Source organism: Caretta caretta, chromosome 4 (genome assembly GCF_965140235.1).
Source record: "Caretta caretta isolate rCarCar2 chromosome 4, rCarCar1.hap1, whole genome shotgun sequence".
In the NCBI taxonomy this organism is placed as follows: Eukaryota; Metazoa; Chordata; order Testudines; family Cheloniidae; genus Caretta; species Caretta caretta.
The window spans coordinates 26741111-26765184 of record NC_134209.1 but is presented as its reverse complement, the minus strand read 5'-3'; the positions used below and the strand labels follow the sequence as shown (position 1 = coordinate 26765184).

The 24074-nt window shown below is 41.8% G+C and overlaps 1 protein-coding gene across 1 annotated transcript in view; it reads right to left on the bottom strand.

Annotated features, from left to right (window-relative positions):
* Positions 1 to 2768: 2768 nt before the first annotated feature.
* Positions 2769 to 24074, bottom strand: part of CFAP299 (cilia and flagella associated protein 299) — a 391971-nt gene continuing 370665 nt past the window's right edge. Inside the window, exons 5-6 of the mRNA XM_048846676.2 lie at positions 7818 to 7947; positions 2769 to 2954 (exon numbers count right to left, since the gene is read on the bottom strand). Coding sequence (XP_048702633.1) covers positions 2859 to 2954; positions 7818 to 7947 — 226 coding nt within the window. The 3' untranslated portion in view covers positions 2769 to 2858. The remainder of the gene's footprint in view (positions 2955 to 7817; positions 7948 to 24074) is intronic.

Genomic DNA, 24074 nt, shown 5'->3' with positions numbered 1-24074 from the left:
TCTAGCCAGGGCAGCACAATGACATGATATTGGGAAAACTCAACAGTCACAGGGGAAAGGTAATAATTTAAAGTGTTTCAAATGTTGAAGGAACATATCGGCGGTTAGGGAAAATTAACCAGATTGTATGAAATCTGGGGCCAGATTTTCAAAAATGCTCATGAACAGATTTTCAAGTGATCCCCACCCATAATGGAGGCTAGATTTTCCAAAAAGCTTAGCTTCTAGGGAGACACCTTAAAACTCAGCCTTGCCATGGGACTAAGTTATAATCACTTCAGATTTTGCATTAGTTAGTATCATCCTGGTTCTAACTTTTTAATTTGATTGCATGCAGGACATTAAGGTTATCAGTTTTTTTAACAACCATTTGATTGGCCCATGGTCTGTGGTGGATGTGGAGACTTCTCCATGATTGGTCATTTTGACTGGTTTACAAGGCTGCCAGAGATTTTGTAGATTCAATAATATTCCACTCCTAATTACATTTAGTTTTACGTTGTTGTTGTTAAACTTTTCATCAGAATCTTATTTCAAATTAGAAACTGCGCAAAATCAGTATTCCCTAGGAGGCTAGTGTCAACTTCAAAAGATGAGGCTGTTTATATTTTACAAACATCTCAGCTGTATGCCTTTAAAGACACACAAGTCAACTGTTGCTCATTCATTAGTGCATTCACTGATCATCACATTAATATGTACAGGCTGTAATTTAAAGCCCATTTGAATCCAAATTTCCTTCTTTCCCCCTGCAGGCACAGACATGGTGTTCTCCTAATCTTGCTGTAATTTACCAACATCAAAAGTGTTGATTTATAGGACAAAGGTTAGAGAAAGCTGAATTCACCTTGAAAAAATTATTTCCACAACTTTGGAAGTTTAATTCTGTTTACCTTTATTTCATCTCCCCCCACCCTTTTATTCATAATTTCCTCCATGTTCCAGGGGCTTTTTCCCACCTTAGATTTTTATAACTTTAAGATCTGATTAGACCAAGAAAGAATCATTAAAATTCATGGGTTCAGAAGTATGAAAAATTCAATCACACTTGTTCATTTTCTTTCTCAGAAATGTCCCATCCACCAGGCTTTAGTGTTGGGGTTTCCTCTTCTCCGGCTTGCAATGGAGACAGTATCAGTATTTTACACTAGCATAACTCCATTGACTTCAATGGGATACTCTTGATTTACACCAGTATGAGTGAGTGAAGAATCAAGCTGTCACAGTTTCAGGAGAACTGCACCTGTGTTCTCCCCTCTGGGGTCCACTGCAGGAGTGCCCAGTCAGGTCTCAGGTCTCCAACCATCACCTGTCTCTGTGCAAGGATCCTTCTCCCACTTCCTTTTGATCAGAGGTTTAAAGGCTGCACAGCCCCTGCCTTAAACTGTGATTTCCCCAGCAAGCCAGGCTGCTTAATGGCCAGCACCCATCCTTCGCTCTCTCTCTCCAAGTTCTATGAACAGTGTATTGTGAGTGTCCACACAGCTCTTTCTAAGCAAGCATCTTTATGCTTAAGGTAAAAGCATGATAGAGAAAACCTAATAAAAACCATAAACAGATTTAAACATGCATTAAAGATACCAGGAGTCACTCATCAGTCTTATGGCGTCTTTGTGGGCCAACATCTTTCAAACCTTCTGCAAGGGTTGGGGGCCCCATTGGACAGGAGGTCCTGTCCATTTGCTGGGTCAGAAAGAAGGCACTGAGTCAGTTTAAATGTAGTATTTTTATATCAAAAGCCCTTTCTTTGTTTGTTGGGCTGTGAAACATCCAATTTGAACCAGTATATACAAACCTCCCACCTCTCTGGAGGTGTTTATCACCCAGAAGATTCACCTGAATCACCTCCCACCATTTTTGGTTCATGGAGGAATTGTGGTAACCCTCCCCCTGGAGCTGCATACAACCTCTGGTCCACAGTGATACGTACATTTAATATAATATGGTCTCCAAAGGTATTTCATGGAGTTGCAACATCTGTCACATAGACCACAGATTTTTATTGTAAAATTAGCAATAGCCCAGTAATTTCATTTTGCAAAACTTTCATACCCAGCTAAAATGCATCAAAAGATTTTATATTTGGATGATTAAGATACACAACATAAAAACATCTACTTCACTTGTGACCAATATTGTAAAAAAAACGCCAACAACTTGGGGATAAAACCTTAAATGTGATACTAACAATATTCCACTAGGCCTTAAGATTATTATGTATGTTCCTTATCTGAAATATACTGCTGCAATACAGGTCTAAGAGATTGTGTGATGTTGCTGTGCACAGATAGGTTTCACCCAAGACTGGCTGCATTTCAGTGGTAAATGAAGTGAGTCCTGGGGGTGGCCCTCAGAGTGGTCACTAGGGGATCAATTGTGCCACAGAGGCACAGTCTGTGAAGGGGAGCCACACTGTCCAAGGGGGAGCTCCAGGCAGGAATCTGAACCTCCTGCTAGACATGGTAATGTTCTTGCTACTGTACTCCCCCACGTATTCAGCCAGATCTGATGGCTTGTGTGAAATGGGAAGGAGTTGGGGCCATGACCTCACTTCTTCACTCCAATTTCCTTTGCAGTGTCATGTGCCCCAAGAGCACTAGGAAAGGGCAGTACTTGTGATCTGGGGAGTGCAATGGCTGTGATGGCACTCCACTACTTCCCAGGGGCATGGTAGGGCAGGGTCTCCTTCCGCTCAGCATCCCTGAAGTAGCCTAACCCAGGCCAAAAATCACCATCCCATTCTACTGGAAGATCAGTTTCACACATGGTAAAGATCTCTTCAAACTGATTTATTTCTCTTACAGCTAGAATAAAAGTTGGTAAACAGATGCTTGAGGGAAGAGCCAATGAGCTGGTGTTTAGGTCTTTCTTCTGAGGATATGGTCATAGATGACTACTTGGAGGTAGAGATCTGTCGCAATAGGTGTCCGAGTTGTGCTGTCTCCTGGGTAAGCCTGAGACACGGAATATTATAGTTAACCAAGCTGTCAGGACAGACAAAATATAAACCATAAGAGTTACATGTATTTCCTCCTCACTTCCCTGAAATATGGAACCTACCAACTCTGTTCAGGTTAGGTATGTGGTTTCTTAAATGCAGATTAATGTCTAAGAGCTAGCGAATAAATACCACGAACTTACCATCATTTCATATAGGATAACTCTAGGTAAAAGAAAAGGCACACTTGTGCAATCAACTGATCAAACAGATCCCAGTTGTAGAAAGCACACAGCATTGGCTTAATTTTGCTCAGACTGAAACCAATGGTAAAACTCCTTTTGATTTCAGTGGCAGCAGATTTAGGCCAATGTTAAGTGCTTTTGAAAAATCTCTCTACTTGGTTAGTGTTATAGAAAAACCCAAGACAGATGGATAGACAGATAGTTGCTGGGGATGCACGTACACTATATTCTGCAACATACAAATACACAGTACATATTTCTGCAGTGTTTACATTTTTAAAAATTATAAATGAACAAAATATGTTACTTGGTGTAGCACTGTGAGTGCAAGTATCTTTCACGTAGAAATAAAATATCTGGTTATTTGTTACAGATGTTCTCCAGCTGCAGGACATTAGATCAATGGCCCACTTTCAATGCAACCAAACACATTTTTAGGTATGCATTTTTGACTGTCTAACAAACCAATGCACTCATTTTAAAATGTGTATAATTTGACATTTTATACTGTTGCTATTCATATGCAGCCATCTTTCATGGGAAGCACTTCAAAGAAACCATCATCCTAGATCTGTTCTGTACAAACCCAAACAAATTATTGCCCAGCTTATTTCACATTGGTTTTGAGAGGAACCAAAGCATGGGTGTGTTTGTCATATTCAATCTACAGTCCAAGGGCTCAGATGTAAAGTTTAAAAAAGGGCAATCAAGATCAGAAGACTATTGTCAATTGATTTCAGAGGAACATTGTTTATAGGGTTATAACCCAGTCCTCTTCCAACATGCAAGGAAATAATACATGCAGCAATTTAAATAGCCTTCAGCTATGGCTCAAAACGGGGAAGTCCTGTGTGACTTTATTGTACACAGTATGTTTATTTTGTACAGATTTCAAAACACTTCACAAAGTTAGGTAACCATCACAGAACTAGATAAATAGCAGCAAAGTCAGCTAGAAAAGGGTGCCGACAAAGGAGAAAAGATGTTTTCAGCTGAGATCTGAAATGAGATGGAGAGTTAATGAGGCTGAGAAATACAGGAAAGATGGATGTTCTAGATGGGAGGCGCTGCAGAGAAGTGGGCTTTTGCATCAGCGTTGGTGACACTGGGCCAAATTATACCCTCATTTATATCCACGCAAGCACATAGGGTTGAAGCACATAGGGTTGCCTAGGTGTAACTGAGGGCAAAAGTTGGCTCCAGACATGGAATGATAGAGAGGAGGCCAATGCTACTCTAGAAGAAGAGATGCAGGAAAAGAAGGGATAGACTCTAAGTCTAGGAGGTAGATTGGAACAAGTCAAAGGACAAATTTTAAAACAAAGAGGGCAATTTGGATGCTGCAAAGAATGGGTATCCAGCAGAACAGTACGGGGGGGGGGTTGTGAAGTCATGCTCCATTGTACATATGAAAAGCTCAGAAGGCTGTTCACGGACAGTACATGCTGCATCTTTGGGAACAGAAGTAGGAACTTCCATTTGTTCAATCAATTCTGCCAAGTTCAATGTAACTGGATAAAAGTCAAAACCTCTGTTGGTCGTTTTGACTTACCTCAGTGACTGTATAACCCAATATCCCCAGGAGCACCATATTAAATTTGAAAGCAAGTTTGTTTCCTCTCATCACTGGTCCAGGTTCAGTGGGTCAGATTTTCCATTGCCCTGCTCTTTATACCTAGCCATTTCCACCAGGGCCAAGTCAGTGTAAAACATGACTGTTCTGATTTGGTAGTTCTGGGCCTAAGAGTGTGAAGTGCCCAACTCCCTTTGATGTTCAATGTCTAACACCTGTAGGCCCCTTTGAAAATCCCAACCCTTAGTTTTTTGAATGTTCTAGCTGCTCAACATTGACATCACGTTAACATAGGACTAAGGGCATTTTAATGTATACTACATCCAACAATGACCCGTGAGTGATTCCATACGCACACACCCCTCCATTTTATGTTTTCAACAATTGTTTGGCATAATTATTTTTAAGTAAAAATAAGTTTTTTAGAATAAGGAAACCAATTCTGCTTCCACTGAAGTCAATGCCACAGCTCCTATTGACTTCAATGGGAGTAGGATCAGATCCATTATTAAAGAAAAAAGCAGTCTCTAACATGTGCTTATGCCACATTTATTTTATGACACAGAGTCTACAACATTGTTGATAAAATTCTCTTCACTCATTACCATACTTTTCCCTCTCAATTTCCCTGGTACACAGCCTTACGCAAACATCAGTCTTGTCCTGTGTTTGCTTCAATTGCAAACACTTCTGTGCTGGGACAAAGGCATTTTGCTATGCGGATGAGACTAACTTATATCCACCAGAGGGAGCACATACTGACAACTTTCTCGTGTGTGTGGGACAGCGTATTAGATGTTTAACCCTTACTCTGACATAACCACCTCAACCTTCTTCAAGGCCAGTGTATTTTATGGGAGTTTCTTCCCATAGGAATTTTCAACCCGGATAACTCCCTCTTTACACTACTCACTTGGCCGGCCACATACTGTGTTTTGTATTTTCCGGGATGATCAGAATCTTTTACTGTCATCAGACTGTTTTTGCCTCTCTGGGAACATGAACAAAACATCCAGCCAAAGGATATTAAAAAAGTCCTAATTCTTTAAGCACAGAGTCACACGCTCTGATTCCATTGCATAGCAAAATAGACAAGTATACCTTTCTGATTTTGTCTTTATTTCTATGTTGCACGCAATGCTCTGACAGTTGACTTGAGCTACGTTTTGTATTAATCTGTAAAATGTGGACAAATCTGGAAGCATCTGGCTTTTAGATTTCACTCAGACCCACTGGGCCAAATTTTTTCAACTTGGGTGCCTGAAGTCAGGCAGCAAAAATCTCTGCAAGTCTACTAAAATGAGTGGCCTGATTTTCAGAGGTGCCTGGACAGTCTTTCAACTTTTGAATTTTTTAAAAAGATGTGGGGTTGTGACCCACACTAGCCCTGCTCTCTGAGTGCTTCTGAAAAGGAATCCATTTTGTTTCAGTTCACTGAAGAAAAACAAGGCATTAGGCTGTGATTCCAACGGACAGTTCCCTCTGGATTTGGTGGCAGTGGATTGCCCAGGCAGGAGCTGGGATTTTATAAATGTTCTATGGCTCCGCCCTTGTTCTGAAGGAACTTCACATTTTTTTATCCACTAGTCGGCACATTTCATAAAGGAAAATACAACTTTTAAGTAGGGGTCAAATTTGGGCCTGTCAGCCAAGTGATATGCTGCCAACATTTTAACAAGGGCCTCCCCTCAACAATTTTCCACCTCTTCTGGAGATGCATGTGATGATCTCTGGATAAAATACCCCATTCCCTCCCCCCACTAAAATCCATCTGTCCCTTCCCCAATCCTGTATTCTTCCGGGACCCAAATCCATCAGTCCTTCCAATCCCTCCCACCTTCTGCACCAGCACCTCTCAATTCACTAAAAGAAAAAGGAGAACTTGTGGCACCTTAGAGACTAACCAATTTATTTGAGCATAAGCTTTCGTGAGCTACAGCTCACTTCATTGGATGCATGATTCACCCTCCTCAGCACTTCACTCAGGCTCCTCTAGATGGCTTCCTTACTTGGAAGCAGGAGTGGGAGGAAGCAGGCTGTCCTGAGGCCTCCACTGGAAGCAGTGGGGGCAGGTAGATCAGAGACCTGTCCTGAGGCATCTCTTGGCAGTGTCTGACTGGAGGGGGATTGGGTGGGTGGGCAGTAGGTCACCTTCGGTGGTAAATTGGGAATGGGTCCTCTTTGGTTCTTGAAGTGGACAGGTCTCTCCTGACAACTGGGGGTCTTCCAGAGCTGGTGTGTGGGAGCGTGAGGGAGCTGTGTAGAGGAATAGAGTTCCAGGCTCCCTCCCAATACCAGCTCTTCAGACTCTGGCCTGGGGTTCGGGAAGCAGGCACCAGTGAGAGGACAGGTGGGCCACGGTAGCTGCACAGGTCCCACTTGGTGCAGCAGCAGCTTGGTTTTCCTCATGTGCTACTGAAGTGCCTGACAGAGAGGGGAGAAGACTGGGGTGGGGGTTGCCTGCTACATGCTCCATGCAGATATAGGGGCATTTGTGGGAAAGACACAACTACCTCAGTAATAGAAACAGTGGGCCCCACGCAAAAGGGGTTGAAAATTCTAGCGCACAGAGCAGGTTTTAGCATTCCTAGGCAAGCACAATCCATTTCTGCCCAGGATTATTGCACTGCTACCTCCAGGGCTGGCCTTAAGATTCTGGGGAGGGTAAAGGGATTCACAAAATCAAACTAATTGTCTCATTTACCATAAAAAGCATGTGCATGTGTGAGAGAAGCTTTAGGTCCTCTCCCCACAGTTTCCTGCTGCAGAAGTGGCACGGGCTGCATAGTCCTTTCAGTCTTAGGAAACAAACAGTTTATGTTTTCACTGCTGTCTTCACAAGAAAAAGGTTCTAGAGACTTGCTGTTAAAAACAGAGTGAGCTGAGGTTATCCTTTATGGGATCTAGAGGCCAGCTGTGTTAGTGAGGGGATTGCATGCGTGTGAGCCTGAAGTATAAGGTGCATATTGATAAATAATTAGTTTGTAACAGGACTTCAACAGATATGGAATCAAAGAGCCTTGTGTAAAGGAAACTCTGAATATTGAAAAAAGGGATTTACCTTGGGATCCACATTGACGATTTTCCTATCACATTTGTTCTTGAAGAGTAATCCACATGCATTTTCGGCAATCACTTGGTAATTTGGACTGGCATTTGAAGTGCTGACATTTCTATCCCAGTTGTAAAAGCTGTGAAAATATAAAACATAAATGCTATCACTTTAATTGATGTCATACTTTCAAATTAAGAGTCTGATTCAGACCACCTTACTGATGCAAAGTAGTTCCTTAGTCCACGAATATCCCCACAGAAGTCAGTGAAATTCACTGTGGAGTGAAGTGCTACTAAAAACAGTAAGGCTGTCAGAATCTGCTTCTACATGTCTGTTCTGTTGCATTCAGTTGATTAAAAAAGAGCCTCTGGCAAACTAAAATTGGACCCTGTGGATGCTAGCATAATATATTTAGTAGTACAGTACTGCTACTAAAAGATTCATGAACAGGGTTACCTATTGTAGGAAGCAGTGTTGGTTGAACACTACTACTGTGACAGAAACAGCTCTGCCAACCACCTGAAAGTGCTTAGACCACATTGTGGGAACTAATTACTTCCTCTTTGTATCTCATTGTAACTTGTCACTGAATGGTTGCTTTCTTGTTCTCCGATTAATGTAATTTTGGTAGAATTTTAGCTGCTGTACCGCTCCTTTTGGGCTATATACAGATCGGGTGCTGAGCATGAGTGTCCAAGAGGAAATTAATTAACACGATGAGAAGCTCCTTAAAAAACCTGCGCATTTCAAGCCTGTGATTGGTTCTAGAGCCAATATTCAAATAGGCTTATTATGCTTGCAGGCCTCTTTGTTACATGCCTTGTGTGTGTCAGTACTGAACTCCAAGCAAGCGAAAAATCGTAATTCTAATGTGTCAAATAAAAAATTAAAACAGAACAATTTGAGTAATCAATTAATCAGTCTTTGCTAGATACATTTTGAGATTTCTGAATTCTAGCAGACTCATATCTCTTATTTTCCTCCTTTTAATTTTAAGAAATAATTCTTTGGGCAAGTGACAATGAAACCAGTGAAGGATCTGCCAAGTTTCCGAGCATGTGGGATGTACCAAAATGGCTGAGAGATTCCAGTCCTGCTTTTGCATTTCTTAACAGTGCTGATTTTATATTATTTGTTGGCATAGTAGTGGTGCAGCATGCTGTGTTAGGGAAATCTAAAGAGAAGAATGTGAGACAGACTTATTTCTCATCAACCAGCTCTAGCCTGGGCAGATTCTCCCCTTGGAGATAGGCAGGGTCGGTAAAAAGGCCCACCCAGATAATGGAATGAATAGCACAGGCACTGAACCCACTTTGTGTTCTCTTTGTACCTGGCACTTACACAGCATCCTCAGTCTAAGGATCTCAGAGTGCACTGCAGATATTTATTAAGCCTCATCACGCCTTTGTGAGATAGTTAAGACAAGTATTATTAGAGCTAGTTAACAGAAGGGGGAACTGAAGCACAGAGAAATTCAGCGATCTGCCCAGGTTACACAAGACAAGGGCAGAGGTGTGACCAGAACCCGGGAGTCTAGAAGCCCAGTCCTAACCAGTAGAGGGAACCCTGTATCATTGGATGGAGTCCTGTAGCTGTCTCACACTAGTTGTAGACTGTGTCAAGGCTCTTCAGCTGTGACAATCCGGGTGAAAGCTGTACACTGGATTTTGGTCCCCACTTGCATTAGAATCTGGCTGCTAACCTATTCCAGGGGGTGAAACTCACCCTAGTGAAGAGGACCTTGCTCAAGGCCTGATGCTCTCTACAAGTTCATTATACAAGTTTAGGTGAGGCTTCAGTGGTATATAGGGCCCTCAGTGCACTGGGGTAAGATTCACCCATAATGCACCAAATGTCTGACACTGCCATGAAAGTGATATTTCCTACAGAGACTGCCAATCACCTGCTGACCAAAAGAAACGGTGACAGACACCAGCTGGGTATGGGCTTTATTGGCCCAGACTTAGCACTGGCCACTTAAATCAGCAACAAAAGTAAAAAGCAAAGCAAAGCAAAGCAAAACAACAACAGTGTAAAAAGGATTTGTGCCTGTTCTAGCCCCACTCCCATCCCATGGGGTTAGATTATACTATAATGGGTTATTTTCCTCAAAACAAGGATCAGTTCCTTGATTCGGTTCTCTAGTATTCCCTCCCTACCACACATATACCAAGATCAAACTATTCCCCATAGCAGATTGGGAATTCAGTCAAAAGCTAATTATAAACAATGATGGCTTGACAGCTTTTTCCAGTTTGTGATTCTATGAATTTGCAATGTGAGCTATCCAACTTCACTTCCCCTTCCTATAATTTAACTCCCGACTTTTTACAGTTTGGCAGCAAAAGAAGGGGTGGTGACGGGGGAGATGTAGGACAATGAAGGACAAAAGAAATGGAAATCAAAACCAAAACACTCACCGTTACCCTGAACTAAATGACATCCTCATGATTTGTGCCCTCCAGTAGTATCATAGCAGTAATCATTTTAATAGGGGGAAAATTGGCATTCTTCACGTGCTTGCCAAGTATGATGACGTATCAACGTATTTAGATTGGGTTTGGCCTTTCAGTCCTTTCATAGCTTTCTGGAGCAAGTGAGGTCAATGTCTCAGTAGGACATGGCACTGTGTGACGGAGCACATGTGCCTGACTCCGCCCCAACCACTGGTTTCTAACAAGGTGCATGGCTCAGGCCCCTGGTTAGACATAAACATGCTACTTTTTTCAAGGAAAACAGGTTAAGACGCTGGGGTTTGGCTTTCCTTTTAAACTTTAAGCAGCTTTGATTGAAATAAGCACATTTGCCAAACGGTTGCCATGTTACAGTGTGATTCGTCATGGTGCTTTGGAAAACCAAGGCAGTTCAATTTGCTAAGTAGCTACTGTGCAGTGTAACTGTTTTTCATGAAGGTTTTTGCTTTGATCACTGTTGGTATATTGTTATCATAAGAACGGCCAGACTGGGTCAGACCAAAGGTCCATCCAGCTCAGTATCCTGTCTTCCCACAGTGGCCAATGGCAGGTGCCCCAGAGGGAATGAACAGAACAGGTAATCATCAAGCGATCCATTCCTTGTCGCTCATTCCCAGCTTCTAGCAAACAGAGGCTAGGGACACCATCCCTGCCCATCCTGGCTAATAGCCATTGATGGACCTGCCCTCCATGAATTTATCTAGTTCTTTTCTGAACCCTGTTATAGTCTTGGCCTTCACAACATCCTCAGGCAAAGAGTTCCACAGGTTGACTGTGCGTTGCATGAAGAAATACTTCCTTTTGTTTGTTTTAAACCTGCTGCCTATTAATTTCATTTGGTGCCCCTAGCTCTTGTGTTATGAGAAGGAGTAAATAACACTTCCTTATTTACTTTTCCACACCAGTCATGATTTTATAGACCTCTGTCATATCCCCCTAGTGATCTCTAGTTCCAGTCTTATTAATCTCTCCTCATACAGAAGCCGTTCCAAACCCCTAATCATTTTTGTTGCCCTTTTCTGGCCCTTTTCTAATACCAATTTATATTTTTTGAGATGGGTCGACCACATCTGCACGCAGTATTTAAGTTGTGGGCGTACTATGGATTTATATAAAGGCAATATGATATTTTCTGTCTTATTATCCCTTTCTTAATGATGCCCAACATTCTGTTCGCTTTTTTGACTGCCACAGCACTTTGAGTGGATGTTTTCAGAGAACTATCTACAATGACTCCAAGATCTCTTTCTTGAGTGGTAACAGCCAATTCAGACCCCATCATTTTATATGTATAGTTGGGATTACGTTTTCCAATGTAAATTACTTTGCATTTCTCAACATTGAATGTCATCTGTCATTTTGTTGCCCAGTCATCTCGTTTTGAGAGATCCTTTTGTAGTTCTTCACAGTCTGTCTCAACTATCTTGAGTAGTTTAGTATCATTTGCAAATTTTGCCACCTCACTGTTTACCTCTTTTCCCAGATCATTTATGAATATGTTGAATAGGACTGGAGGAAGAAAAATACCTGTTGAAAGTTAGCTAAAAAGATATGGCCTGATTCTCCTCACAATCCAGTGTAAATCAGGAGCAATTCCACTGAAGTTAGTGAGTTGCGCTGGTGTAAATGAAAATCTGGCTCACGGGGTCAAATTATTCCTGGATCTCATTGGGTGGTAGGATAGGGTGACAGGAGTCTTTCCCCTCTCTCAGTGCACCTGCAAAATAGGCAGCTATGAAGCTGGATTCTGATACCTTTCATCACCAAGTCTAATACTGTACTCATGACTGGTCCCATTTAAATCAATGGGATTGCTTGTGGAGGGAGGGGGTGATGAAGGGTCTCAGAAGCTGGTCTATAATTTGACTCCTCACTGTGCTCGGGATTGCAAAAAGCGAGAGGGTGTCTAGCACTGCAAGCAGAGCCAACCTTTGAAAACATTTCAGCTTTGCCTTTGATAACAAGATAACATTACCATGGTGTTAGCTGTATCCCTGTACTAGCGTGATTGGAGCCATAATGTTATTTAGTCACAAAGGCATTTGAAACGTTTTCAAGGATGACCACTGTATCAGCCCAGAGGAAGTACACCTGAGTAGGGAAGGGATGCAGCCATGGTTCCACCTGCCTGCTAAAAGCTGGACAGCTCCTGCAGGGTTGCTCTGGGGCAGTACAGATCAGACCTTTTTAAAGGTGTTGCCAGAGTCTCTTCTCTGTATTTTCCCCAGCAACCCTGGAAACATAATGAGGGAAATCCTGGCTCCATTGAGGTCAATGGCGATAGGATTTCACTCAGTATCTCCCTCCATCACTACTGGAATGCTATACATGCATTTTAGCCCATCACTCTAGGAGATCACAGAGCCACTGTGTGGTCCACAAGCACACAGAGTAATACAACTCCATCAGAAATACGTCCATACTCATCAGTAATGGCACGTGTTTTAAACATGTCCTGCCGCTATGCTAACTCCAAAGGAGCTGTCAGATGTATCTATCCTTTGCTTTGTCACTTTAAAAATCCCTAGATTTGTTTTTACTTAATAGGCACTCTAGAAAGTCGCTAGGTACACATTACATGAGAGCTCTGAAAACATCCGTCTACTCTGTCCCGCCTAGATCATCCAGGGCAGGTTTCCATTCACTTTGAATAATAAAAGGAAATGATCAAGCACACAAATCTAGACAGAGAGCCAAAATCCTGCCCCAGCACCAGCAAATCAGGGCAGCGAGGATCAGCAGACATGCTGGCAGGTGTGTCCTCTGTAAACAAATGGTAAAGATTAATGCCAATATATCTTTATTAAGTGATGGGAGGTGTCCAGTGGGGTGCCACAGAGATTGGCTTTAGGCTTGATTTTATTTAACATCTGAAGTGGCGTGCCGGAGCAGTTCTAAGATCAAAGGGTTTGCAGAGATCCTGTTGGTGATGTAACCCTTTGATCCTACTCACTCCTCGCTCCACTGACTCCTGATCCCCCCCAAGCCACATGCTGCTCCACCTCCCCTCTTGGTTCTGCCTCTTAGATTGCCCCTTTTCACCTGCACCAAGTAACAAGAGGGAGGGCCTAATTTTTAATGAGGAGGAGAACCTGCAGCTGCCATTGACCTGATTTGAAGCTATGTGCGTGCTCAGCATGTCTGAGAATCAGGCTTGATTGTTTACGGTGGTACATGGGCATATTACTAGGAGTACAGGGATGAAATTGAGCAGAGATAAATTTGTAAAGGTTGTACCATGAGGGAGAGGAAGGTGATGAAAAACTGAGCCACTTCATGTTTTTTAAACTCTAAAATATTCTCAGATAGTTTTTTGTAATACACGTAGAAGGTAGAGACTATTAGATGCTGTGATGTGATACAGGATTGGCACTTGTTTGGGATGACCTATGTAATTCACCTGTGGTTTCACTACTCGTGAATTATGAAGCTTCTTCCAACACATGCTGCTAAAACCTTTATATGACAACCATGCCTGGATCTGTATCTTTACAGATATTGGATCAGATTCTCCCACTCCACCTCAGAGATACCTACACCATTTCGAAGTGGGTGCAAAGTGCTGGCCACTGTCAGAGACCGGATACTTGACTAGATGGCCCACAGGCAGGGCCGACTCGAGGCACCAGCAAAACAAGCAGGTGCTTGGGGTGGCACATTTCTAGGGGCAGCATTCTGGCGCCGGCCATGCCGCCCCTAGAAATGTGCCCCCGCCGCTCCAGCTCGCCTCCGCTCCACCTGCTCCCCTGAGCGCACCGCCGCCACTCCGCTTCTCCCCCCTAGCTCCCAGGCTTGCCGCGCGCCAAACAGCTGTTTCACGCGGCAAGCCGGGGAGGGAGGGAGGAGAAGCCGAGCAGCAGTGTGCTCGGGGGAGGCGGTGGTGGTGGAGCGGAGGTGAGCTGGGGCGGGGAGCGGTTCCTCTACCACCCCCCCACCGTTACTGCCTGCGCTCCCCCCCTTGCTCACCTCCACTCCACCTGCTCCCCGGAAGGCGCTGCCTCTCCCTCGCCTGAGAGGGAGGGGGGAGAAGCGGAGCGGCGGCATGTTCAGGGGAGCAGGTGGAGCGGAGGTGAGCTAGGGCAGGGGAGTTGCGGGGGGGTAAGCTGCAGGAAGCAATGGGGTGGGGGGAAATGCGGCGCACCCAGGGGAGGAGGTAGGGCTGGGGATTTGGGGAAGGGGTTGGGAAGGGGTGGAGTTGGGGTGGAGCCAGGGGCAGGGGGAGAAAAAAGTGTGGGCGGCCACAAATTTTTTTGCTTGGGGCGGCAAAAATCCTAGAGCCGGCCCTGCCCCCAGGTCTGATTCAGTTTGGCAATTCCTAGGTAAAGTGATGTGAAATGCTACCATTCTGATTTACTACCGTGTTATACCCACTTTTCACAAATATAAATTACCACACAAGGTGCAGTGGAGAGGCAGGCCCATAAATTGATTGCTCATTTTTTGCTGAATCAACGGACCTGGTGATTCCGGTGAACAGGTCCTCTCTGTTTTCATTGCACGGGCAAAAACGGTGCAAGTTTTCTTGCCATTGTTCTACTACTACATGTCACTGTTGCTCTGAAAGTGCCACATCTAGGAATGAGGAAATACTTCGTTCCCATTTAGTTCTCAACTTTTCTGCTGGAGTCTGCCAACAAAGTTGCCACTTCATAACAATTGTGAGGGTGGGTTTGTGTTGTGGACATTTGTCCAGTAAGAACAGCCTGGAGACAATCAACTGAAAGACAATCAAGTTCACTGAGGACATTGAACAGCCAGGAAATCTGGGGCTGGATTTGAACCGAATACCTGTAGATCACGTTCTTTAACTCATTCCTAGTCATCTGATCTGTAAATCAGAAGCAGCCAAATATTGGCCAGCTGAGGGTTGCAGACTAATTGTTATCAAATAAAGTACCTGTTGCTCTTTTCTGTAATATTATAATGTGGCCTTTATAGACTGCAAGACCTAGCATGCAATACTCCCTCTTGACCAGTATAGTCTCTACTGTGATCAGAATGGAGCATTGCATAGAAATTTATGGTATTCTCTGCCTTCTTCACTTCTAAATTAAAGATGTGGGTGGCTGCAGGTCACCTTATAGGAACTCTGAGCCACATCTGGTATGTGAACTGAATTTTGGTCAGCCTTTCTGTAACTTAATGTAGCCTTACGGAGCTGGCCTAGCATACAACAGCTCTGAGCTGTAAATCAATGTGCTTTCATTTTTTTGTGGGCATTAGTAAGTGTCCTGAATACGATAGTATTTAGAAATCATTCTGGTAGCTGAGATATTTTTCATGTAATCTGCTCAGCACTTGCATCATTTCTTTTGAGCTATTATTGTATGGCATTTGCATTTTGAGGATGAAGGGCAGAATTAATAAAAAAAATATGAAAGCAATAGAAAGAAAGGAAATTAAAGTCCTCAGGGTTCAGGCCCAATCCCAAGACATGACGAAACTCCTGTCAGATTCCAGAAGCTGTCTTCTAATCACTCAGAATTTATTATCTTATTAGTTCTCACCACTTTTAAAAGAAGAAAAAAAATATAGCCATGGAAACCAGAAAGCTTTACCTTGAATCCAAGACAAAGAAGCTAAATGGGAGCATTCAATGACTGAAGGAACAACAGGATTAGTAGTTTATACATATTGTGCAACCAACAGAGTCATTGAAGACCTTTTGGAAGTTATATATAGCTAATAGATATTAATAGATATCAGCAATGTCTTTCTTCTTTTATATCCAACTATAATTTAAGATAAGATAATTAATAGCCAATAAATCAAATAATTTGGGTTTTTTTCTTTCATTTTTTAAAAGAGTTTTGGTAGGAAGCACAGAAAACCAAAAATACAAATCTCTATTATGGAAGATTCCACGGTCTTGTGTTAAGAGTGCAAAAGTGTCACTTGCAAAATGCAGATGCGCAATCCAATCTGTTCTAGTCTCACAATAACTGTCCCAATGTGTCAAGATTTTAGACACTATTGTTTTGACACCAATGAATGTTGAGTTGACTTATTATTGATTTACTGAAATCATTCTTTCATTATCAAAGAAAGGGGACATTATAATAATTGATAGTGGCTTATCTGGAAATAAAAGCAAGGGATCACAATAGAGTTCTTAAGTTTAAACAGCTCATATTGATCATTATTAGTTTCCTTTCCCTATGAATAAAGACTGATAGGCGCTGATTCAAAGAAGCACTTAAGGTCAGATTTTAAAGGTGTTTAGGCACCTGAAGATGCAGATAGGTGCCCAGTGGGATTTTCAAAAGTGCCAAGTGCATAATTGCCAATGACATCAATGGGAGTTGGACATTAGGCGCCTATCTATATCTTTAAGGTCCTAAATACCTTTAAAATCTGGCCCTGAGCCCATGCTTAACTTTAAACACTTGCTTAAGTTGCATTGAAGTCAGTCCTTAGGTGGATCAGGACCATAACATGCAATGATGAGCAGGAAGACCTAGGGAGAGGGAACAACAACTAGAAAGGTAGGGGACTTTGTAAAGGAAATGTTACAGTATTGTATTGATTTCAATATGTCTCTTCTTCGTGGGGTTGGGCCAGCTTCCTGAATATTTTTCTTTTTGAAGGAAGCAGGGTTAATATCCATGAATAAATCAATCTCTTAGATCAAAGTTTGATAAACTCTCCAAGATGGAAACACTGGATCTTTTTGAAGGCATCCATTCAAAGCCTTACACAATATATGCATATATCTCTCTGTCTTTCTTTCTATGGTTTCTTCAAGGGGTTGTCTTCCTTTTCAATTATAATCTCTTTAGGCACTGAAAAAGCTCAGTCCAGAAACAATCAATCTATAGAACCGTACACTAAAAATTCCTGCCACTAGCCACACTGGCAAAATAAATAAATAAATAAATCACAATTTTATGAAAAATCAACACATTTTTGGGCTTTGCCTCAAATATACGCACCTCTTTTGACAAAGCCACCCTCCATGCTTGAAAATTACCCCTCTCTCCTGCTCGGGTAAAAAGGTTCAGAAGCCTCACTTCTGGCAAACATTTTAAGACCCATAGGCCTGGGTCACCAAGAGACTCCTCACAACTATTTGTTCCCTTAATCATTGCAGAGGAGCTTTTCAAAGCAGTCGAAGGGGGATTTAGACACATATCTGCCATTGAAATTATTGGAAGATGTATGTCCGAATTCTCTGCTTTGAGATTCTCAGTCCAATTGTATCTCCAACTTGGTCATCCTTCTCGAAGACCCTGAAATAGCCGGTGAGCTAATGGTATTTCTCACTGTGTTCTTTTCATCGTCAGCTGTCAGCTGTAGCATAGACCAACATTGGAATGAACACCACAAAAGCCTCTACAGCCTGAAAGGATTTTCAGAGATCTCCAATAGAAGATGATGTAACTTGGAGGTGAACCAATGAACCTAAGAATTGTGTTGATTTCTTCAGTGAGTGTAGCCCTTTCTATACTAGGGAATTAAAAAAAAAAATCCCGCTACTGTTAATACTGGGGCAACACCATCAGTTTTAGAAATGCTGGGAGGCATCATGGCTCTCTGGCTCTTGTAGCCATTTTCAGCACTTCACTACTCCAAGAAGTCTGGTATCATCTGAACTTTTTCATCAAAATTTGGAAGACAGATTTTAAGTACCTAAGCACAGCTTCAAAATTCTGCCCTATCTCCCATCTTGGTATACTCCCAGGACTTTTATCTGTTTCAAGGTGACCTCAGCTTCAAAATATGGGAAGAGGAGTGATTACCACATGATAGTGATTCCCCCTCCCCCCACAAAAACAATGAGTTTCCAGCAACTTAAATTTCAAACTTCTCTCTACTGACTTCTGCATGTGTTTGTGAACAAGACATTTCTGATGTCTATTCAGGAAAGATATACCCACATCAAGGAAAAATTCTGTTGGAAGAAGATTTCCTAAGATGGTTAGACGGTAGGGGCTTTTATCAAATGTACTCCTTAACAAAACACACCTAAGAGAAGGCTATGAATTGCAAACTCTGGGCACAGGATGTGAAAACCACCATGGGCAACAGACAATGGGCATGTACTTTACAGCACCCATTAGAAACATCAATATTTCATACTTACAAGGAGACGCATTTTGTTAGTATCAGACAAGGTTTGAGCACTCTGCAGCCTCCACTGAAGTTGATGGAAATTGCTGGGTGTTCAGGAGTTTTGAAAATTAGGTCACTTGTTCAGGTGCCTAAATATGGTCCTAGAAACCTAACCTTAGGCACCCCTCCATTAAAATCATGGCCTTGATATTTTTAATTATATTCTTAAATTTGTATTGACCTTTCAGGAAACACATGGACCATTTTCCCCTGTTACATATCCCATCTATCATACTTTACACATTTCAGCTGTTGGTGTGATGCACCATAACATGACATGAATGGCGCAAATCATCATTTTTATATTGAAAACAGACTTTTTTTTATCTTTCATGTCGAAAATCTGCTACCAATCTGGAAGATTGATATGTTCAGTTTAAATGTACTTTTAGCAGCAGCGCAAACAGATGATATAGTATCTCTGTAGTCAACTGTTCTATTTCTATCCAAACAACGTGGCATGTCTGGGTTATGAATAACACAATATGGTATAAAGAATGAATCACATTCCTTTTATCTTTTCATTCTACAACAGATTTATATTCACTGCTTCTAACCTGACTGCAAAGATCCTGTACACGAGACACATACCTGTAGCTAGATTTTCAAAATGTTGTCATCTCCTTGCACATGTTAAAACTAGAAACAGGCTATAACCAGAACCTTGAACCTAAACCTCTTTGAAAGTCAGAAGGAATTTGGATTCAGACCCCAGAAACTGAATTCACTAATACAGTTTTGGTTCTGGGTTAGATACAAACCCCAAAAGGGCTTATTTTTCAATTCCAGCTCAGACAGCTGCTTTCACAAGATTATAGCCCATTAGGACAGACATGAGAACAGCTGATCATGCTGGCTTTTTTCACTTTTAGTCAAAATCTTACAATACCACTGAACTTGAACCATGGACTAAACCTACTCTGGATCTGAACAGGGTCTCCATATCCCATCTCTAGTAAAAACAATGAATTGTGTGTGGCAGTGCACATCTGGGCCATGGAACTAAAAATGTGCGACACTGATGACTTGACCACAAATGCACACATCTAAGTTACTTTTTTTCTGCACAGCTCAGCTAGGAGGAGAATGAATGGCACTTTCTGAAGATTGTTGGACAAGTGTGGGTTCTCAAAGAAAAAGTTGTGCAAGAAGCTTTCCTTTATCTTTATCAGGCAACTTTACACAGAGGAAAACCTCAACTGAGTTAAACTTGTTTTTATAGAATTGTAAAAGTCGCAGCAAAAGTACTTCTAATTATTATTATTGTCCATCCATAGCACTTTATTTTACACAGCACTTTACAAAGAGCTTACCATTTAAATAAGACCAGGTGTACAGAGACAGTCCAAGACACAGGTGTTGGAAGGGGGTGGAGATCACTGACAAGGAGAGGAAGGGAAGAGGGGTTTAAGAAGGGATTGAGGGAGGAGAGGGCTCTTGGTAAATAAAGCCAGAAGTGCTGATTCAGCAAATAATTTTAAGCACATTGAATACAATGGGACTACTCAGTGTGCTTAAACTTGCCTTGGGACCTTATTGAATCAGGGCCAAAGAGAGTGTTCAAGCCGTAGCGGGCTGCATGAAAGAAAGCAGAAAGTATGAAAGGGAGATGAAAGTAGGAGTAGGGCACAGGGACTGGAAGGCGTGAAAGGAGAAGGAAGGGTACATCGAAGAAATGAGCAAAGATGTTTGCAAGAGTTTGCAGGGTCTTGTAAGCGAGGACAAGGATCTCAAATCTGATGTGATAAGAGACAGGAAGGCGGTAAAGAGATTCAAGTAGGGAGTGAGTTGGCCAGAGTAATAATTACTCATATTAGCTGCAAAAATACCCTAAGGTGTTTGGATCAGAGAGAGAGCAAACAAAGAATATACATGTCCTTGCAAGGAATGGGAGTGAATACCCAGCATGGGGATAAACAGATACATAAGAATATAGCAGCTGTAATTTTTTTTAACATTCCAAGGGAACAAGATTCATATAAACATATGACAAAGAACATTTTGTATCTGTATGAGATTTGATGAGTCAAACACACAGAAGAACTACACTTAATCTGCAATGATTAACATTATGTCACCTGTAGTTTGTTAAGGAACAGGCTTATTATCTGCTACAGAGCCCATTATTAGAATATTGACAGAACATCGCAGCTGCCTTCTTCTGCAGGTAGGTTCGGAAGTCTGCAGCAGTAGTCTTTCACATATCTTTTTGACATTTATGATTATTGTTCCAACTCAAAGGGGTTGATTCCTGCATGTTTTTGAAGGTTAATGTCAATTCCTATTTAATCAAAGCAATGCACTCATTACTAGCCAAGACAGTAAGTAACTAACTAAAACAACGACAACTACTTAAACTGAAGGCGCTAGCCCAGGTCTGGAAGGCAGACAAATACTGTTAGGTTCCCTAGGGTTGTGATAGCGGTCAAGGAACAGAGGTGGTTGGAGGATATTTCAGAGGGGGGCCCGTTCCAAGGAACACGGCTTTGACAGAGGTTCTGCGAGCTTAACACGAAGGGGCACTGTTCCCACAAGTGGGAATGCATACCTGCCTTTGAAAAAGAACTTAGTGATAATGGGCATGATTGTCTTCTAACTTACCCTTGTTTTATAAAAGTCAAAATCTATCAGCTCCAGTGGAGTTACTTCTAATTGACATTGGTGTAAGTGAATGAAGAATCAGGCCCAGGATCTGAGACTGGGAGATTGGGATAGTGTCCTCTAGTCTTGGGATGGTGTCCTAAGGCTCTGTTTGCCAGAAGCTGGGAATGAGCGACAGGGAATGGATCACCTGATGATGACCTGTTCTGTTCATTCCTTATGGGGCACCTGGCACTGGCCACTTGTCGGAAGACAGGATACTGGGCTACATGGCCCTTTGGTCTGAACCAGTATGGCTGTTCTTATGACTGTCCAAAATGTAACATTAAATCAGAAAAACTTTGTTTTAATCCCGTTTTACAGGAGATGTGGATACAACATTTAGGAGAAATAAATGACATATAAAGTCCCATGAAATCAATGGCAATCTTACAACTGAGTTCCGTGGGCTCTGGATCTGGTCCATAAAGACCTTCGGTTGCAGTAGTGAAACTGGAATGGGGTGATTTGAAAAGGTTAGGAAAGAGGTGTTTACTGAAGTTTTGATACGGACTTGTCACTTCATGGTTTTGGAAACACTTCAGTGGATTTGTTTTAAAAAGAAGATTGCATCAGCTCTACAATATACTGCAGTGGAACTCGTGATCAGCAAATGAGAGCAAATGTATTCTCAAGTGCCCTGATTCTGAGAGAAGGACAAAACAACTTTTAGAAACAGGGTACAGTCCTACTCCCATTGAGGTCAAAGGCAAAACTTTGATTACCTTCAGGGGGAGTAGGGCTAGGCTTAGGGAGGAGCACACACTTTTTCCCAGATCTGCACGGACCATAAATGAAATCATGGCTCCATTGCTGTCCATGGTAAAACTCCCATGGATATCCATGGGGCCATGATTTTACTATATACTGTGTAAAGACAATTCTTTTCTTTGTAATACTAAGATTTTTTTTTTCAGTTACAAATCCTGGAAAGTCATGTATTTGCTGTAGAGACACGACAATACATATTTTTATTCTGATCATAACGTGCATAAATTATGATGATATATTTAAGCACTGATAGTGTGGTCAGTGCTGTAAAAGACAGAAGAAGAAAAGGTCCCTCACAATCTAGGTTGTGAGGTAACATGATACACAAGGAGAGTACCCCGGGTGGCTAGAAAAAGATTATTTGAATTTTAACTAGTGGGCAGATATGATCGTGAGGAGTTAACATCAGTAGGCTTGGTGGAAGCCAGAGACTTGAAAGACAAGGGGATGGTCATCTGTCAGAACAGAGTGAGGAAGGAATTCATGGTGAACTGAGTAACATGGAAAAAGATGGGAATAAGAGAAGAATACAAAACAAACAATGAGGTGAGAGGCATTAGCAGAGCAAAGGAAAAGAGCTGGGGTATAGAAGGAAATGAGACCGCAGTATGGGCATGAGTGGAGATGTGCAGGGCCTTGATGAGGAGAAGAAATCTGGAATGCATGCAAGAAGAAAGAGGAAGCCATGGGGGAAATTCAGGCAGAGTAGTGACATGTTCTGAGTGGTGGGTAAGGAAGATATTTTTAAGCACAGTATTTCGGATTGACTGGAGGATAGTGTGGTGGGAATGAGAGGAGAAGGGGAAACTACATAGTCAGTACATGGGGCATGGGAAAGTGTTTTAGGAGTAAAGATGCAAAGGAAGGTGCAAACTGTTGAGATGTACAGAAAGAAATGAAGGATTGGTGATACTGATGTGGGGGTGAAAGAAAGATGTGTCAAGATGGACACCAATTCTACCAATCAAAATGATGGGTGGAATAGTGGTGTGAGTGACAGTGATGAAGAAGGAAGAGGAAAGAGTTTAGGGAGGACAAATGATGGAAATTGAAATCCTGAAGAACACAAGGAATATTCATTCTGTGAAGACAGAATATAGATCTTCATTTTCCTTTATATAGCTATATATCCTCCTAAACTCTTTCTTCTTCATCACTGTCACTCACACCAATATTCCACCCATCATTCTGACTGGTAGAATTGGTGTCCATCTTGACACATCTTTCCCTCAATCCCCATATTAATATACATATTTTGTCCACCTACTGCAGCCCCCCCCTTCTCCATCTAATCTGATATCACTGATGTGGGAGTGAGGGAAAAAGATATGTATGGAAAATGTAGATAAATTACTCCCAAAAGAAGAACTTGGAATTATGGTATGTACTCTATACCAGTTTAAGAGCAGAAAAATTAAACTCATAGAAGGGTTAATTGAGTTCTGGCAATCTAGCAATCCTGAATAATTAAAAAAAAGTTTAGGAATTGTTAAATTAGACTCCCTCTCAATGTTTTCAGCTGGGCTTTTGCATATTTTTGTTTATAGAAAAAGATTACCTCAGTTATATGTCTGCTTTATGTAGTTTATTATGAACTGATTATTAGAAATTTGACAATTGTGCTATATATGCTACAGAATACTGCTGTGTTATATGTAATATTTATGGAGATAGGTATAGTCCCATCCAGATGTGCAGGGATTTACACTTGCACTGAACTGAAAATATGCACTACAGCACAGGGTCTCCTGCCTCTTTCTGTGATACATGTATTTATTTATTACTGGAATGTATCCCTCTTAAAGAGAGGTCTTTCCAAGTCAGGCATAGGGAACAATCCATTTTGCAGTCGATCATTTTATATGCCGTTACGATTCTTTCAGTATATATCTTTTGATGTGTGTGCTTGTAGGCGTGTATCAATAGGTATATAAGTATATGTGGAAAGTCAGCATAGAATTGAACAAGAAATTCCATCAATATTTATTTATTCTAATCTAACATTAAAAAATGCCTAACCAAGGCTCTAGGCACCCTGACTAACTGTTCAAAATGCAATCCATAACAGTAAAATAACAATAGGAGAAGCAGCAGCAGATCTGATCAAATGCAGTTCTTCAGCAGAAACCCTGGGCCTCAGTTCACGCCCAACCCCTGCCCCCAAACTTCTGCCCTCCCTAAATGCTCGTCCAAATAGTTGAGCTTCCCAGTGTGCAGTGAAGGTCAACAGATTTAGGTGATTTCAGACTAGGTGAAGTGAATTCCA